The sequence below is a fragment of the Quercus lobata genome, chromosome 11 (genome assembly GCF_001633185.2).
Source record: "Quercus lobata isolate SW786 chromosome 11, ValleyOak3.0 Primary Assembly, whole genome shotgun sequence".
NCBI lineage: Eukaryota > Viridiplantae > Streptophyta > Magnoliopsida > Fagales > Fagaceae > Quercus > Quercus lobata.
This window is the reverse complement of record NC_044914.1, coordinates 28482946-28501449: the sequence shown is the minus strand read 5'-3', so window position 1 is coordinate 28501449 and position 18504 is coordinate 28482946. Positions and strand designations below refer to the sequence as shown.

The 18504-nt window shown below is 33.7% G+C and overlaps 2 protein-coding genes and 1 pseudogene across 2 annotated transcripts; 1 reads left to right on the top strand and 2 right to left on the bottom strand.

Annotated features, from left to right (window-relative positions):
- Nucleotides 1-2406: 2406 nt before the first annotated feature.
- Nucleotides 2407-6749, top strand: LOC115967674 (trigger factor-like). Its single transcript, XM_031086813.1, has 5 exons — nt 2407-2554; nt 2648-2746; nt 5785-5855; nt 5992-6054; nt 6137-6749. The coding sequence occupies exons 1-5, from the start codon at nt 2491-2493 to the stop codon at nt 6446-6448; spliced, it is 609 nt and encodes a 202-aa protein (XP_030942673.1). The 5' UTR covers nt 2407-2490; the 3' UTR covers nt 6449-6749.
- Nucleotides 6750-11167: 4418 nt separating this feature from the next.
- LOC115968891 lies at nt 11168-11904 on the bottom strand (annotated as a pseudogene).
- Nucleotides 11905-13690: 1786 nt separating this feature from the next.
- LOC115968942 (glutathione S-transferase T3-like) lies at nt 13691-15392 on the bottom strand. The gene is made up of 3 exons (XM_031088484.1): nt 15175-15392; nt 14410-14884; nt 13691-14321 (listed from the first exon to the last, which is right to left on the bottom strand). Exons 2-3 carry the CDS (start codon nt 14644-14646, stop codon nt 13764-13766), a joined length of 795 nt encoding a protein of 264 aa, XP_030944344.1. The 5' UTR covers nt 14647-14884; nt 15175-15392; the 3' UTR covers nt 13691-13763.
- Nucleotides 15393-18504: the final 3112 nt, after the last annotated feature.

Sequence of the window (18504 nt, the reverse complement as noted above, 5' to 3'; positions counted from 1 at the left end):
AAGGGGTATTTTAGTAATTTTTTAGGTTTTAATGGTATCTTGGTAATTTTTGAGAGTTTTGAAGGGTATTTTGCTCATTTTTTAGTTTTAGGGGGCATTTTGGTAATTTTATGTTGTAGGGGTTCTAGGGGTATTTTTATTATTTGTATTCATAAATTATTAGGTAATTCGGTAGGGTTTAGTTGTGTTAGCTACAACTATCTGTGATATTGGTACTATTTAATATGATGATGAAATTGTCAAATGTGAGTAAAAAAAAATAAGAGAACCATTGAATGTGACGAAAGTCCAGTCATATGTAATATTGGTACCACCCTATGTGATCATGGAACTGTCAAATGTAAGTAGAAAATAATGGAACTGTTGAATGTAATAAAAGTAAGATCATATGTGATGTTGGTACTACTTAATATGACGATAGAACTGTTTAATGTGAGAAAAAATAAGGGTACAATCGAATGTGACAAAAGTATGGTAAGAAGTATTGTTAGTATTGTCTAATGTGACAATGGAACCATCAAATGTGAGAAAAAAAAAATAAAGGAATCACCGAATGTGTCAAAAGTCACATTTGATGTTGGTACTGTACAATATGAGGATGGAATCGTCAAATGTGAGAAAAGAAGAAGAAGAAGAAAGCACTAATTGTGATAAAAGTACTATAAAATGTGATGTTAGTACTGCCGAATGTGACAATAAAACTATCAAATGTGAGAAAAAAATAAGTGACAAAAAAATGTGAGGATTAAACAGTTATATGTGATGTTGGAACTGCACAATATAAGGATGAAACCATCAAATATGAGAAAAAAATAAGGGTACTATCGAATGTGACAAAAAAAATGTCATATATGATGCTAGAACTGTACAATGTGAGGATGGAACTAACAAATGTGATATTTTGGTAACATGGTATAATAGGTTACCTACTAATGGGTGTTGTAAAAAAAAAAAAGAAAAAAAGAAAAGAAAAGAAAAGGGGGACGGTAGGATTACCCAAAATAGAGTATATTATTCACCAAATGCATAAAACAAAACCAACCACTAAATGGAGTTGGTGCATCGCCAACTGTGGTGGAGGTGCAGAAATTGCCCCTACAACTACAACCACAATTTGAAACTAGACCAAAATTTTGAAAAAAAAGCCCAATTCAACATCGACTAAAATGCACCACACCAATGAAGTGACTGTAGTTTTGAGGGGAAATTATTACATATTTCCGGAGTATTATAAATGCGTACTTCTTTTTCTCATATAAATAATGGTTTCTACTAATTAAATTTATTGTGAGATCCATCATTTATGTGAGAGAAGAAAATACGTATTTATAATACTATGAGATTACCCAATAATTTTCAAGTTTTTTGAGACCATTTTGAAACTTGGGACAAAAGTCGAGCCCCAAGTGACCAATACGTGTAATTAAAACCACTAATGTAGAAACAAATAATATATAGGGAAGAGATGACAAAAAGAACAAAACTAGGGGTGTGCAGAAAACCTACCGACCCGCTTTTTATAGTGGGTCGGGTTGGGTTTGGGTCATAAAATTACAAACCCATCAAACCCGATTCGACCCGACCCACCCATATTTCATATATATTTAATATATATTTTTTTTAAAAATCAGTTGTAGGGCACTTATATATATTTAAATATATATTATATATTTAATAATTTAAAAAAAACACCAGCTATAGAGCAGCATTTCCTCAAATCCTCCTACTAATATTAATTTAATATATATATATATATAATTAATAATTTTTTAAAAATAACTAGTTTTTCCTATCTTATATAAAAACCAATTAATTCATACAAATCCTAATAAATTACTATTGTTGTTTAGTCATTAATATTGTTTGCTTTTAAAGAGTTACATTGATACTAATTTTTATGTTTTTTTAATATATTAATATTAATATTTTTTTTTCTCAATTTAATAATAATAATAATAATAATAATAAAAATTTGTCAAATCAATGGATTCAACCCAACCCAATCTATATGGATTGGATTTGATTGAGTTGGACTTATGTGATAGGTTAGGTTAAATTTTTGTTTGACCCAGTTGGGTCAAAAAATCCTCTAAACCTGGCTCATACATATGGGTCTGTTTGGATAGAACTTATTTTGCTGAAACTGAAAACTGAAAACTGAAAACACTGTAGCAAAATAATTTTTAAATGTGTGAATAGTACTGTGGGACCATTTTTAGTGAAAAAGTTGATAAAAAATAAAATTTGTGGGACCTGTGAACAGTGCACGTATGCACTGTTCACAGAAGAAAAGTCAAAACATGCGGCTGAAGAGGAAAAAAAAAAAAAAAAAAAAAAAGAAGGAAAACGCACAAACGCGCAAAACGTAAACGTGCTGTGTATCCAAACATACACATACCCCTAAACAAAACCTCCGAGTTTAGTAAAAAGAAGGAAAAAAAAAAACAAAACCTCCGAGAGAAACTGTGAAAAACCCTGATCAAAAGAGAGATGGGGCACACAAGCAAAGACCTTCTGCACTTGGAGCACAAAAATCCCTCCACCTCACCATTAGGTCTGTGTGTTTTGGTTTTTGTATACGACTAGTACATGTAAGTATCGGGTTACAAATTCCTTCTCTCACTAATTTTGTGTATGTATTGTGCAGAGTCCACTCTCCTTGTTTGCAGAAAAGACATAGCCCCTCTACCCCAGAAATCCATTCCTGATGGAAACCCCATCACTGCCCCTGTTCCCAAAAGCCAAGGTAACCCCATCTTTCCCATCCACTTTTATTTTTTATTTATGACCACTTTTTTCTTAAGTTTCTGAATGCCTTTTGAACCTGCATTATGTTTCATTCTCTGTATATTTAAAGAGTTAATTTACTTGCACTGTATTCTAAGTCTGTTTCACTTTTGGGTTTTAAAATGAACGATTGTAAAAAAGCTATGAGGGGTTGTTGTGAAATGGCATTTTGGGTTTTGAAATGCGTTTTTAGGCTCCCAAATTGCCTAAACAAACGGACTCTAAATAGTTGTCCTGGACTTGGCTACTTGTATATTTAATTGACACTCTAGTCTGAGATACAAAATTTCCACTGGCTATATACATTACTGAGAAGTTATAGTCAGATATGGGACGGCGATTCCCTGCTGAGTTTACGGTTATGTAAATAAAACTCTGGCTTAGTGTAAATGAAATGAGCATGTTTTGACAATTAGACACAGTTTGAGTTATTTGACGGATGATTGTGAAATTGTGGCTGCTATACTATGGTGGTAATGTTGATATGTGATGTAAGATTAATTCTTGGCCTTCCGGCATCCTGGGCTCTCTGTTATTATGTGGGGCACTCATGATAAGCTATCTGATGTTTATCCATGAGTGTTAATATTTCTAGCATCAATCTTTGCCCCTTTTGTTGTTTGCTAGACAGTTTTCTGTTTTGGTGCAATGAGAAGAACTTCCATTAGCACTCGTTGCATTGGAGAAAACTTGTCCTAGAGTTATCTAGCATCAATCTTTGCCCCTTTTGTTGTATTCTAGACGGTTTTCTGTATTGGTGTCGTTTGAATAACTTCCATCAATGCTCTCTAGGTTGGCTTCAATTTTTCACAATCTATTGGAATTCTGAAGAATATTTTCCATAATTTCTTTCTTTGTCATCTAAGTACATCAAGAAATAGCTTCTCAGTAACTTGTCTATAACAAGATTGAGATATTTTCTTCAATTTGTAATATAAACAAAATAATGTGGGATAAATCACCATCATTTGAGACAACTTTGTTCTCCAAATTTACTCAGGCTCATCCTTGCATCTCATGATGAAATCTTGTGTGTGTGTGTGTGTGTAGTAGAAGTATTTTTATCTTTTGAAATTCATCAAACACTAGTTGGTTTTTCAAATCAACATGTGCATGCAAAGCTTCCATGTCCTACAAAATCTCTTAGGACTTGCATAAAAAACTTGGTGTGTATCACTTTCTTGAATGTTTTAATTACTCCAATATATTGATAGAGAATTCCAATCTACAAAAAAAAAAAAAAAACTCTTTCAATTTTCATCCTTCATCCAATCTCACACACCAACTGATTCTCTAATCTGGTTTGTGCCACATTTCCTACTGGTGCAGCTTCATGAAAGGAATTTTCATCTACCATATTTTTTCTCACTGTTGAGACCATCTTCTAGTATGTCCCAGAGTTCATGGTCATTTTGCAGAATCTCCATACACCATCCCCTGCTTGTTCTCGTCATTGAAGAGCTTGTACAACTTGCAACACATCTTCAATCATATGCCTCATCTCAGCCATCTTATCTTCTGGTCTTGATTTCCTCTACCCTGTGACCATTACCATGATCAACCATAGCTTAAAGGTGCTTCCTTTTACTCAAATTTGAATGTAGTGGCTCAGATCTAGGATCTTTAGCTCTTATACCACTTGATGTGGTATGGAGAACTTAGATCTAGTGTTAAAGATGGGTTTAAGGAGAAATCTCAACAATAAACAAGATTAAATCAAAGAAAAGTATAATAGGATTGAAGTTGAAACAATCAAATATCAATTTCTAGGCTCAAAAAGCTCAAGAGCAATTCAAATTTGAAATTTCATGTAAAAGATAAGAAAGGTTACTTACAATGCCTCAAAAGAGGCTACTTTTAATAACCTTTAGCACTCTTAGAATCCTGATCCATTATCTTATTTATAATAATTAAATTCTAACCATCCCATTTCATGAAAATCATATGCTAGTCTCATGATCTTTTAAAATTCTAAATCATAATAATACCAAAATGTAACATATTACCTATAGAAAAAAAATGTAACATAGATAAATAAAATACTAGTCTTGTAATGGCCATAGGCTTGACAAAATGAACCAATTGATTTTCTTTCCTTTGGGCTTAAGTTCTCCTATGTTATGTTTAAAATGTATGCACACTAGGTGATGTGGGAGATGCAAGAAGATTTTTATTTAGTATTATTTATGTTTGCAAGTCAATTGTATTTTTATATTTTAGGTCCTAGTAGTTTATTAGGCTATTAGTATTTTAATTTGGAAGCAAAGTTATTTTTATAATAAGGTAATTAGGGTTTTCTAATCCAATTAGAACTAGGGTTTTGCAATCATTTATAAGCAACCTATTGTACTCCTTGAGGAGACTGTTGATATTTTGATGAATGAAAAAAATGGCTGTTTGGTCTCTTTTTGGTCTGGTGTTGGTCTACACTAGGTGCTGACTTCTAGTGGTTTTTTCCGTTTGGTGTTGACTCCAAGCAAGGCCTAGGTGCTTTCTTGTTGTTTCATTTTTGCTCAGTCCTGCGTCACGTGGTAGTTGTCATATTGTCATATGGCGGCCTAACTGAACACCTAAATACTTAATTACTTTGATCCTATGCAAAGGTGGGATTGGGAAGTTCATCATAAGATGATATATACTCACCAAGCATGGCCCTCATCTGGGCAGTATAAGATGATAATTCACAGGGAGATAATTCATGGAATGTTTTTCATTATGTTGGAAACCATAATTCATCAGGACTGTTGAGTTGTTACTAGTAACAGTCAGACAAATTGTTGGGTACTCTTTCCTTTTGCTATTGTTGTTTTCAGTGGCTAGAACTGTCAAAGAAATTGGTGAGCTGGCATACATTACAATCTTCATTAGTGTTTTTTTTTTTTTTTTTTTTTTTTTCAATTAATATATATATATATATATATATATATATATATATATAAATTGAAGGAAAAAACCACCGATACTTATTGGTGCTTGATTTCATTTCCTTTGCCGCAGTTTTGGGAAAAATTAAAGACTTTTTAGGAGTGATATCAGAAGCTAATGAGAGGCTTCAGCATGATGCAAAGGTTGTGATTTGATCCTTTACTCAAGGTTTTTTGTTTAATTAAATTCCAATTATTCTACTTTAATCCCTAACCCATGCTTTCTTTTCCTTTTTGTTGGCTTTACTTCTAACCTATGTATACAATTTATTAAATTCAGGAAAATTCTGAGAGCTATGATATTGAATCGCTCACTGGAAATGAAACTGAAATCATTGAAATGGTAAGTGGATCTCTTTCTCCCCCCCTCAACTGTAGCAATCACTGAAATCATAACTGATTTTTTAAGTGCATCTTAATTACAGGATTTGATGCTTGGTATTGCTGATCTTCATACCCCTGAGGCTGTTGCTGCAGCTGAATCTGCAATTGCTGGTTATCAGCCTTTGAATCCATTGGCTGCTAGTAGTAGCGGAACAGATTCAGATGATAGCAGTGATAATGATAGTGATGATGACAATGATGATGATGATGATGATGATGAAAATGACAATGATGATGGTAATGACACATGCTTGCCTTTGAAACTCGAAAGATCAAAGTCTGGCCAAGGCAATTCTTTGAGTGAAGATGTCAATCCATCAAAAAAGCGACAGAAGATTGTTGAGCTGTCATGAGAACTTTTTCTGGTGAGCAAAGTTGGATTCTGGAATTATTGTTGTGAGGTGTATTTGTTCGAAATGAATATTTAGAAAACTGTCAAATTATGGTAATGGTTGCAACAAGAATCGAAGTCTTGACTAGGGAAGGAAAACAATGAATGAATGATATTAGAAATGTTTAGAATTCAATTACTCCATTGTGTAGCAAAATGATTGAAATAGGAAAGTCATGTGGAGGGATTTTTCTTATGGACTCATATTATAGGTTTTAGACAAGGCATTTGATGAAGAAAGTGTGCCATGGGTAGTTTGTCTATTGTGGAAGTTGTCACTGATTGATGCAGCCATGGATGTTCTATGTCATTGATTATATCCTTGATTATTCTGGTTTAGGATGAAGTAGTTTTCACGGTAGTCTATATGTTGCTTGCTTCCTCACTGTCCATGTACTATTGCATATATGTATTATGTTTTGGCTTCCTTTTGGAATCTTGCACCCAAATCTAAAAAATTTCACCCTTTCTTTGAATCATTCTATTTTGGACTCAATCTTTGAAGACTCGAAGTTCTGCCTTTCATTTTTACTAAGATGCATTTGAGTGTGTCATTCTACCCTTAGGTGCTTTGATTGATATAAATTTAAATCCCTCAAGTAGTTAGTGAAGGACTAAATTATGTCCCCTTTGCTTTTTAAGTTGATATACCATTTAGAGAGGGAGTTTTCTCTTAAAAGTCTCCTTTTTTTAAGTCCATGGCACGGGAATTTGTGAGAAGAAAAGTCTAGTAGGTTTATCTCTTGGGAGAAACATTTTTTTGGTTGGACTTAAGAGTCCTTTCAAAACATAACCAGTGAAATTAAAAAATATATGAAATAAAAATGAAAAGAAGGTAAAGAGAACATGATTGATGAAAAACTATGAATAAAACATTTAAGAATAATGAGCTGGCATATTCAGTGCTTGGAGAAAGAGCTACGCTCCCAAAAGTTGGGTAGCTGTTCTGGAAATTAAATATTTTGCTGCATTGCCTTTATCATTACAAGCAGTAGTGACACACGTTAATTCAAGAGGCACACTGTACATATATATAGTAATCTGAGTGGCTAAAATGTTATACACGTAGAGTAGACCTTGCTACCAAGAACATTTATATCATGAAAAATAATACTGTCATCTTTTTTATATTTTATTGGGCAAGTGATTTATTTTCTTATATATGCTTTAAGCATCAGCGGTTAAGGGTCATTTAGAGGGTTGTGATTTTTCATTGGTAAAATCAGGAAGGTGGAGTTTTTGCTTAGTTGAAATGAAGTTATGAACTGAGTTAGGGATTCTGTTAATGAGAAAGACAGAAGTACTGACTACATTGGGCCAATAGCAGGAAGAAAGTTTGGCCAGAGACAATAGAGTAATTGCAGTCTCAACAAGGTGTCTATGCTTCCTTTCAACTTACCCATTTTGTTGTGGTGTGTTTGGCCAGGTGAATTGGTGAATTATGCCATGGGATGAGAAAAATTTGGAAAATTTCATGCTTAGTATATTTCAGATATCTTATGAAGTAAAAAGAACCAAGTGTATCTTGTAAATCAGCAACAAACAACAGGTAATAGTGAAAATTATTGACAGAAGTGATGGAGGGAAGACCCCACACATCATGACGTACAAGATCAAGAGGTCCTCTTGACTGTGAACTAGAAACATGAAATGGTAAATGATGCATCTTGCCTTTCAGGCAGTGAGTACAATGTGATGGCAGGATTTGATTGAAAAGAAGAAAACAGAGATGGTAATGCTGACTTCAAAACTTTATTATTAGGATGACTAGGCGTTGATGCCATAGCTGCCATATTTTCTTGACTCAAATTGCCATAAGGATAGGAAGTGAATTGCGGTTGTGGTGACTTCTTGGTTGAGAGTGATGTAGGAATAGGATAAAGACCATTCTCATTCGGTCCTTTGTAAAGGATTTCTCATGTAGGAAGATCCTGAATAAAGAATTTATTGGAGTCAAAGTTTGTGAATTGGAAGATTTTCAGAAACATCAGGGGCTCTTAGAATGTTAATCATTTTGAAATTATAGAAGTTGGTATTAAGACTGCCTTTACCTATGTGTGAGATATGAAGGCTTTGACTGTTACCTACTCTGAGTTGTTCATTACCAGTGTAAGGCTGATGTTTAGGGTTAAGTGGTCAAGATTTTTATTTTTATTTTTAATAGATAAAATAAGATATATGTCATAAAGTTCAGTTTCCAAGATTAGGAGTAACATGATCTGTGCATCCAGTGTCAGGTACCCAACAATCATTGGATTGAAGGCTTTGTGATGGTGCATTAGCCATTGTGAAAAGTTTGGCTGGTGAATGTTTGCCTTGATAGGCAATTTCCATTCTATGGTAGCACTAAATAGTCAAGTCAGGAATTTGGTGGGATAAATTGCTCTGTGAGTGAGGATAACTTCTGAAATTTGAGTAATTGCCTCTGCCTTGTTGATTAGAGAATTTAAAGTTCCTTCATCTTCCTCTATTTGATGAGTAATTGCCAAGTGCGCTTGATCTGTTAGTGGTTGGTGCAACCATGGCCATTTGATGTATTTCCTTGAATTTTCATCATTATCTCTGTTCTTGTGCTCCTCAGCATGTAAAGAACATGAAGTTCTTCAAGTGAGATTCCATCACTTCTGGTTCTAATTGCTGCACTGAACACAAGGAAGCCGATCTTTGGCTTCCTTGATCCTATTTAGATAGGCAACAATTGAGTATTTTCCTTTCTTGATGTGATGCAGATCTGGTTTAAAAGTACCTCTTCTCAAGTATTTCCCACATTCTTGTATAGTCTAATCCAACTAATGAGTGGGTGCAGATAGAGAGAGTCAAATTGATGAGATTAGAGCTAGGTCTCTGTGAGCCCAAGCTCGATACTCTGGATTCATGACAGTGGGATTGCCAAATTCATCATAGAGATATTGAGCTGTTGGTTTTGTTAAACCATCAGTGAACTCAAACATTGAGTAGGTTTCAGTATTGGCAAAATTTGATGCCCAGAGTATGTAATTTGAACTATCCAATTTAATGGACACGATTGATGTATAATATTCTCACTGATGCTTAGATTATATAGTAGCAGAACAGCTTAAGATACAAGAGTAAGAATGAAACTGAAATCTAAAGACCTTTAGCCATCTAACGGCTAACAATTTATTCTATAACAAATTATACAAAGATGAACATCATGTTCTTTTGTAGTTCATATGGAGAGCATTTATTGAAGTTTGCGAGAATGACTTCTGTTTTCTTTGTGACAGAAGTGACACATTGTCAATGGTTATGACTAGCGTTATCAGTTCTTACCATTAAGTGTTTTTGAGGGAACAAGATTGCAATCACTAATCCTTGATTTAACATTCTCTTGTGCTAGGCCTTCATTGTGTTCATGTCTTAGCTGGGACACCAACTAGTGCATGAGCTCAATTATGAGCAGGTAGTCTTGTGGTGAGTTATGGGTATGACGGATGCACCAGGATTATAACCATGAGATGAAAAAGAGCTATTGAAGTTTTATTATTCAATCCCATTTTTGTTTTGATTTGGCTCAGTCCAAAGCCAAATATTGGGATGATTCACAGAAAAAAAAGGCATCTATTTAGGGGGTATTTCTAGTGAATAGCGTGTAAAATACCCCTGAGCCACTTCAGACTTGAGACCATAACTAATTAGTTAAGCTACCTTAAGTTCAATAGAACCTTCCTCTTGAACATAAAAACTGTTCCCATTTCCGGGTAAGTAGCACTGACCAATTTGTCTTCTATGTATTTCCTATTCCTAATGGTGCAAAACGTGTTTTGAGTTTTTCGGCTGTGGGTTTCCAATTTGTAAAAAGAGGGTTGCTTCTTATGAATTTGTGACTTAGGTGTGCCTTGGTCTCTTTTCTGAATGAGGTAGACTAGATTAGACAATAATCCATGAATTCTGTTTGATTTCAAATACCAATTATAGGTCCAGGCCCTAGTTGATTTCCAACATGACACTTTAACCATACACCCTAGCCATTTTTTCATGAAAAAGCCTTGTTACTCTGCTAGACTCACAGCTCGAATAATCATGCATGGAGAAAAAGATTAGTCATTTATTTATTTATTTTGATACTCCACTGCTCATTTATTTGTTTGTTTGGTTTTCCTTCCTTTTAATTTGGGAACTAAATCCTCTTATCATCGGGCAATCAATAACCTCTAAGATAGAGAGAGAAGAAAAGTGGGTGGATTTGCTATGTAATTCCTTAGTGTGATCCTCCCATAGCTCCCATAGTTGTTAGGTTGGTGTATCAACTGTCAACAGTGAGAATACTGATTGGAAAGCGAAGAATCCGTGCATTATGTGCAGTAAGTTTGCCACATATAATCCAATAATATTACTCGGCAATCTCATAGGATAAAGTTTATTTAGTCCTCTATGTCAAAGATAAAGGCTATTTCCTGGTTAGTATTAGTATGTCAAAGCAAGAACCTGCGAAGATAGAGATAAAGAAGTGTTAGCCTTCAGTAATAGTATTTTTTATGTTCATATAAAACGAGAGTTGTAGTCATGTAAAAGCTTTTTTTTATTTTTATTTTTATTTTTCTATATACATAGTGGGGAGGGAGAGGTCAAATTCGAACTTACACAAATAAGACTACAAAATATGCCATTACGAAAGATAACACCTTATTAAAACTCGAGTCATGTCAAAGCTTTGAATTAGAGAAAAAAAAAAAACATATTCTTCAAAATAATAAGGGGAATGAGTAAATAACAACTTTTGAGAAGCTAATAAAATAATTTTTCAGTGGCTACTCAAAGAAAAGAGTTCTGCAACCATATTTTATTTCTATGATCAGTACTTTCTTTATGTATCTTTATTTTCTCCTAGCAGTCAAGGCTTAGGACTTAGAGGTGATCGATTCATGCTTCACTAATAAGGACGTTGTCCAACATAATTGCCTGGAGGATCATAGTTGCAAGTGACAAACCACCACCCATTATTGCACTGAACTCTAGCACACCCAAGACGAACTGAATTTCGCCATACAGCTTGTGTATAGTGCAAGCGCTGTCCCCAAAAACACAAGTATTGCTATTGTAGTCATAGCAATTCTTCTCTGCAACCCACAAGTTCACTGCAGCTGTCCCTGTAAATGAGCCACTGCCTTTAGCAAGGTTCTCACCATAACTCCCATTTGAGTGCACAAGGTTGCAGTCTCCAATTCTTGAATTTGAGTGCACAAGGTTGCAGTCTCCAATTCTTGAATTGGCATAGTTTTGAGCATAGGTTGCGACTGTGCTGTCCCAAGTAATATTTGGGACACGAACTTGTGCACGAGCCACATTGTGAGCATTTAGATAGTCCTGTTGTGAGTTTTGGGCATGAGAAGTCTGAAGCTGGGCTAAGCCCACAAGACAAATAAGAGCAAGTGAAATTTTAGCACACAAACTCATGATATTGGGGTTTTTTTATTTTTATTTTTATTTTTTCGCTTGGTAATTGTTTATCGCAGGGGATAGAATCCTGTGCTAACAGTTACAAGAGGGACCGGGTACCACTAGGCTATAAGGCCCAGTGGTGACATTGGTTGCTTTTTAAGTGAAAATGGAATGTTTGGTGAATGATGAGAATTGTAACATGATAATGGCTATTTATAGGGAAGGTATGAAATTATTTTACTTGCTAATTCGGAAGTAGAATGATTTAAGTTGTTGATAACACTAATTCAAGCAAACTAAAGCACTAATCTTCCCCCTTAGACGTGTAAACTTTGCGGTCAGCTCCGGTTAAGTCTAAAAAAGATGTAAAAGTGGTGCATTGATCAAAGTAACTCATATGTTCTACCCTTTTTTCCAAATGAAGCAACAACTTATGAAAAAGATTAGAGGGAACGTTCTAATTACAGTTTCATTATAAGAAAGACATAACTTATTTCCAATCCAAATAGTGCTATAATCTAAACTCTAACAGATATTTAGAAGGCTATACCTATACATATGAAATGACCAATTTCGATTATTTTTTTTAAAATTTTTTATACTTAGTGTCTATTTGGCTAACTTATTTTTTTCCAACTTATTTTACTATTTAGTTTATTTTTGCTACTATTTGTGAGTCCCACTGCACTTTTTGATATTATTCATGGATCTCACTGTACTATTTCAATTAATATTTACCTTAATCTATAGTACTTTCAGCAAAAAAGTTTTTAGCTTCAGCAAAATAAGCGAATTCCAAACAAACCCTTCGAAGTGTATTGTTGCAAAATTTTAGTTCAATAATCAATTGTTAAGAAAACAGTAGTATTTATATAAATTTATGCAATTAGGTCATTGTATAATTGGTTTTAGATGGAGCTATTGCCTCTAATTAGAGGGAAAGATTCAGAGAGAATCTTTGTTAGCTTGCTGGAGAATCTTTCTTGTCTAGTTATATTTTACTTAAAATATATGTTTCATTTATCAAATATTCCTTTTTTTTCCTTACAAAATTTTATTTAATTATTTTAACTTAATTGATTTAAAGATAATAATTAGAATCTTCCTTCTTTGAAATATTATTGTAAAGGTATTTGATTCAGTTGGTTAGAAAGTTTCATTTTCCTTCAAACTAGGATCACACATCTGTAAGTTTTGTTAAAAGAACCAAAAGATTTGAATGAAATATTCGTTTGAATTGTGGGTAAATAATATGTGATTTTTTAATATGGACTAGAGCCTATATGACATGACCAATCAATAGAAATACCCTTGTCATATATTCCATACATCACATTAGATAGATATCATATTAATGGAATACGAGCCACCTTCAAGATGCCTTGGTGGTGAAATGGTAGACATGTGAGATTCAAAATCTCGTGCTAAAGAGTGTGGAGGTTCGAGTCCTCTTCAAGGCATAAGATTGAGAATACTCACTGAATGAGCAATTCAATAAGAGGCGCCGGTTGGCATTCCAAACTTCCTTCTCCTTTCAAGGCCTATTCGAAAAATAGCTATATTAAATATAAATTGTCTTTCTATGATTTCCACTAAGATTATAAAATAAGTAGATTGGAAGGACTCCATAAGAATGTTATAAATTTTAATGGAGTGCGTTGTAAATCACTAAAAAATCTTCATTGATCAGAACAAAACTAGCAAAAGAAACTTTGAGGGAGCTGCGCTATACATAATACGAAGGGACATGATGGAACCAATGGTAATAATATATGATATATTTTTTTTTATATGGACAAGAATGGAACAAATATAATTTATATGTACAATTTGCTTGAAGTCCTTAGCTACATCCTAACATAAGGTCACACCAACTATTTACTTGAAGTTCGTCTAGCAATGATTTCCCTTTGGAGTTGTTCATAAAAAAGTTTTTGTACTCCGGCCAAGGTACTTGTATCCACCAACATGATTCTCTCATCATCAAACATTTCTTGGATACGAAGCTTTTCCTTCTCTATTCTAAGTTTTTCCTTTTCCAATTGAATTCTCTCCCTATAGACCGTATCCCTTAGCTCTTTCAAGTGAACCATTTCTGCTTTGATACGGTCCTTTTCTTGTTTTTGTGATTCCTCAATAAATTTCATCTTCTTGGCCAAATATTCCCCAACAGTTTTTTCGATAGCTTTGTTCTTTCGGTTAGCCTTTTCGGCCTTTCTACCAATCGGTCTCCTGAAATTGGAAACGTCATCCAATAAGGACACACCATCCCCCTCCACAATAGATGTTGAATCCGGAGCTGGAGGTAACAATGTCCTCGATCTTTCCTTAGGCTCACTCCACTCTGGTTGGTCCTTCAACATGAGCCAACAATGTTCAAATTGAAACTTTAAATGGAAGTTGTTTTTATACAAAGCCTTCGCGTTGTCAATCTAAAAAATTAAAAGAAATATAACATGATTAGTATCTTTAAACTATTGGTGAATGGATATGTTAACATTGTTGCAATATAATTTATACCTTATCTTGTTCAGTCGTACCACTTTGAGAAATTGCTTTAACTTGAGCCATGCACCCACAAAACCTATTTGTCTCCTTGTCAATCATTCCCCAACGACTTGTTAGGGAAATAGCGGTACGTGTGGTACCGAAGGTATTGTGCTTGTGGAAGTATTCCCAAACTTTTTCACGAAATGTATTTTGTTTTAGCTCATAACTGTGTATGGCATCGACACTAGTATTGGCGTATTGAGCCATGCTGACACTAGGAGTTTATCTTCATCTACATTGAAGTTAATACCCTCTTTTGTTTTCATAGAAGATTCAACTTCAGGTGTAGAATCAGAAGAGGACATTGGATTATTTTGAGATATGCCCAAAATCTGTGAGTCAACATCAATGTCCCCTTGTATGATACTAGTGGAATAAGGCAGGTCTGCTTGTGAGTCCATAAATAACGTAGATAACGACACAGCAAATATAAACTTCCAGCAGACTGAAAATTCCCAAATGTAAAGACATTTATCAGAACAATAAAATGGAAAGACATTTAAAACAATAAAATTAGAAACAAAACATTTAATTTCCAGCAAATGTGAAGACATTCAGCAAATAAATTAGAAACAGAAAATTTACATTTCCAGCAGATTCCCAAATGTAAATGTGAAAGACATTTTTCAGCAAATAAATTAGAAACGGGAAATTTCCAGCAGATTCCCAAATGTGATGACAGTTTCAGCAAATAAATCAGAAGCATTACACGAAGAAAAGACAGATATAACTTACCTGTGAATCGGAGAGGAACACAAACAATGTAGCTTGGGGGAGAGGACTTCGAGCTTGAAGAACCCAAACACTCGGACAGAAAGACACAACCCACGGACAGAAATACAAGCAAAATCAACGGCGGCGTGCTTTGGCGAGATGTAGAGAGAGCGAGAGAGGGCATAGAGGCGGGTTGGGAAGAGCAGAGTGTCTGAGTGTGAATGAAGGGTTTCGGTGGAGAATAGATAAAAACAAAAATGAGTGAATATAAATTTATTTATTTATTATTATTTTTTTTTTTGTTGAGAAAAAGTGAATATAAATTAAACTTGATTAGTTTTTTTTTTTTTTTTTTAACAAGAAAGAAATTTTATTATAGTTTAATCTAAGTGTATATGTGTGTGAAATTCCGTCTTAAATATTTAATGCAATTAGGTCAATGTTTAATTGGATTTAGATTGAATTGTTGCCTCTAATTAGAGGGAAAGATTCAAAGAAAAATCTTGTAAGCTTATTGGAGAATTTTTCCATTCTAGTTATATTTTACTTAAAATACGCTGTTTTATTTATTGAATATTTCTTTTTCTTTTCTTACAAAATTTTATTTAATTATTTTAACTACATCAATTTAAAGATAATGATTAGAATTCTATCCTCTTTGAAATATTGTAAAAGTATTTGATTCAGTTGGTTAGCAAGTTTCATTTTCCTTCAAACTAGGATCACACATCAGTAAATTTTGTTAAAAGAACCAAAAGATTTGAATGGAATATTCACTTGAATTGTGGTTTAATAATATATGATTTTTTTATATGGACTAAAATGGAACCAATTCAGGAAATTTATATGTGCAATTTGACTAAGCTTTAGACATAGCCAAGGGGGATTATAAATTGAGACAACAAGTAGTATTTTTTAGGATTTGTCACGGGTCTACACATGATTTTGGGCCTAGTCATTGAGATACAGCATAACCATAATCGTAATATATATATATAAAATAGAAATTTTACTTTATTTTTAATCTAAGTGTATAAATTGTTAATTATATGAATATGTTTGGATATGTGTATTGTTTCAAGTTCATCAAACATTTTGACGATATTTAATGTTCATTGCAAAGTATATGTCAATTTTGCAATTGACCCTTGTCTAAGAAGGTTGCCATTGATTTGTTTTTGTAATTATTTATTTATTTTTTTTAAGTTCGTTTGAAAAATATGGGTCGACCTGACTTGAAACTCAATTGACCCAACCCGAATTTGAATTGACTCGCCCATTTGCTACGTCTATGTACGTATATGCTTGATCCAGTTAATTGGGATTTTGGTTAATGAATTATGTAATTTTATTTGTCTTTGAATACTTTTATAGGAATAATATTTTTGAATATTTATTCTGGCTTACACTCTGATATGGTGAAATCTTTATGGGTGGGTGGCCATTGTCATGTGTCTAGTTCATACTTAGGTTCAAGGCGTGACATCTAAATTCGGTTTCTTTCAATTTTTATTTGTTTTAAATGTTTCTTTGAGGAAGTACCTATAGTGAGGTAGGTTTCAACTAACTAATAGAGCAAATTTCAAGTGTAAAAAAATGAGTGTTCATTTTTTAGATAATTTGATAATCTAATCTAATCTAATACTATATATAAAAACAGAAGCCTTTCCTGCGGTGTTGCCACATTAGGAAAAAAGGCCACTTAAAAAATAGCCACGTCCAGAGTTTATCTTTAAAATACTGTACGGTGCGTTTGGAGAGAGTCACTTTCATCAAAAATCTAAAAAAAAAGAAACACAAACGGCGAAAAGAAAAACCCTTCCTTGCCAATCTTCTTTGCAACAAAGTGCAAACTTGCCCACTCAAATTTCTGCAACCAAGTCAGTTTGGAATAAGCCGATGCAAAATGAGAGAGGGCGAGAGGGAGACAGTAAGTCTAAATAACTCGTAGATGTGAGAGACAGAAAGATATATCTAAGAGGTGCCATTACAAGTTCTGTCATCACCGTTAGGTCTGCCGCCCATAAGTTTTATTTTTAATTTTAGAAAGTGGGGTTTTTTTTGGGAGAATCATTTGGGCATTATTTATGATTCAGGTATTTTGGTTTGATTAGTTATGATTTAAATTTTTTGGTTAGGAGTAGTTTTGTTTAATTTATGTAAATAGATGGGTTAGATTTGGTTTAATCTCTTACCCCGATACCTCTTGGAGGCGGATAAAATTTGTGCACAACAAGGTGGGGCAAAATGGGTCAAGTGAAACACATAATTTTAAATAGAATAGTGTTTATTACACCCAAATAGTTTTACACAATTTTACACATACCCCTAAAAGTAACTAAAGTCATGATTTCTAAATTGAAAATCGTGACTTTAAGCTACAATTTCAATTGTTTTTGGGTGTGTATATAAAAATGTGTAAAATAATTTCTATGTAACAAATATAACCCTTTAGCACATGTCGGCAATTGCAACCACATCTTGATCTAAAATTTCGAAAGCTCAAATGTTCATTTCACAAATTTGTTAGTCGCGTAGACTAGGACATTAATGTACAAACCATAACGAAACATTAATGTACAGCCATTTCTGACAGAAATTTCTTTCTTGTAAGAATATACTGCCAGAAATTCTATTACGTTAATCACCCACGTCTGAAATGGCTTATGTTTTGCCTAATTTTTATGAGTAAAGCTAAGACCATAACTTTGTTACAACTTACTAATGTAGCAAGTTTTGAGTGGTGGAGTAAAAGTGATGGGTCTATACGAGTTCACAACTCCACTATTTATAACTTATCACGCGAAAAAGTTGTGGCAAAAATTGTGGTCCTAACACTTTTCAATTTTCTTCGTCTTAATAACATCTTTTAATTTTCCTTTTCCAGCATAGCACTACATCAACAAGTTTGACTTCTCGAACTTAATTAACGGAATTCCTAGTTGATAATTGCTTAAAGATTATTGGATATATACGCCACTACATGACTTTGAACAAATGGATTATAATTTAAGGCAACTGGGTCAGTCTTTTTAATTACCATAATTTGATCAGGACCGTCAATCAAGTTTAGACTAGCTAGACGTTAGAATAGAATCCCACAAACCTGGAACATTGGATATAGGCCGGGCCCCTTAAATTAAATAGGAGGCATTGCATCTTAAATTTTACCTTAGACTTTTCAAGAAGAAAAGTATAGGCACATGCAAATTAACAAATAAATGTAAACTACGACTTTCTAATTGTGTAATACATACGTGTCTAGTTATAAGGATTTTGAACTTTGCTATTTGCTTGCAACAATTGGTCAATGGTACATGCACATGGATATCTATGCGTGGAGTGATTGAT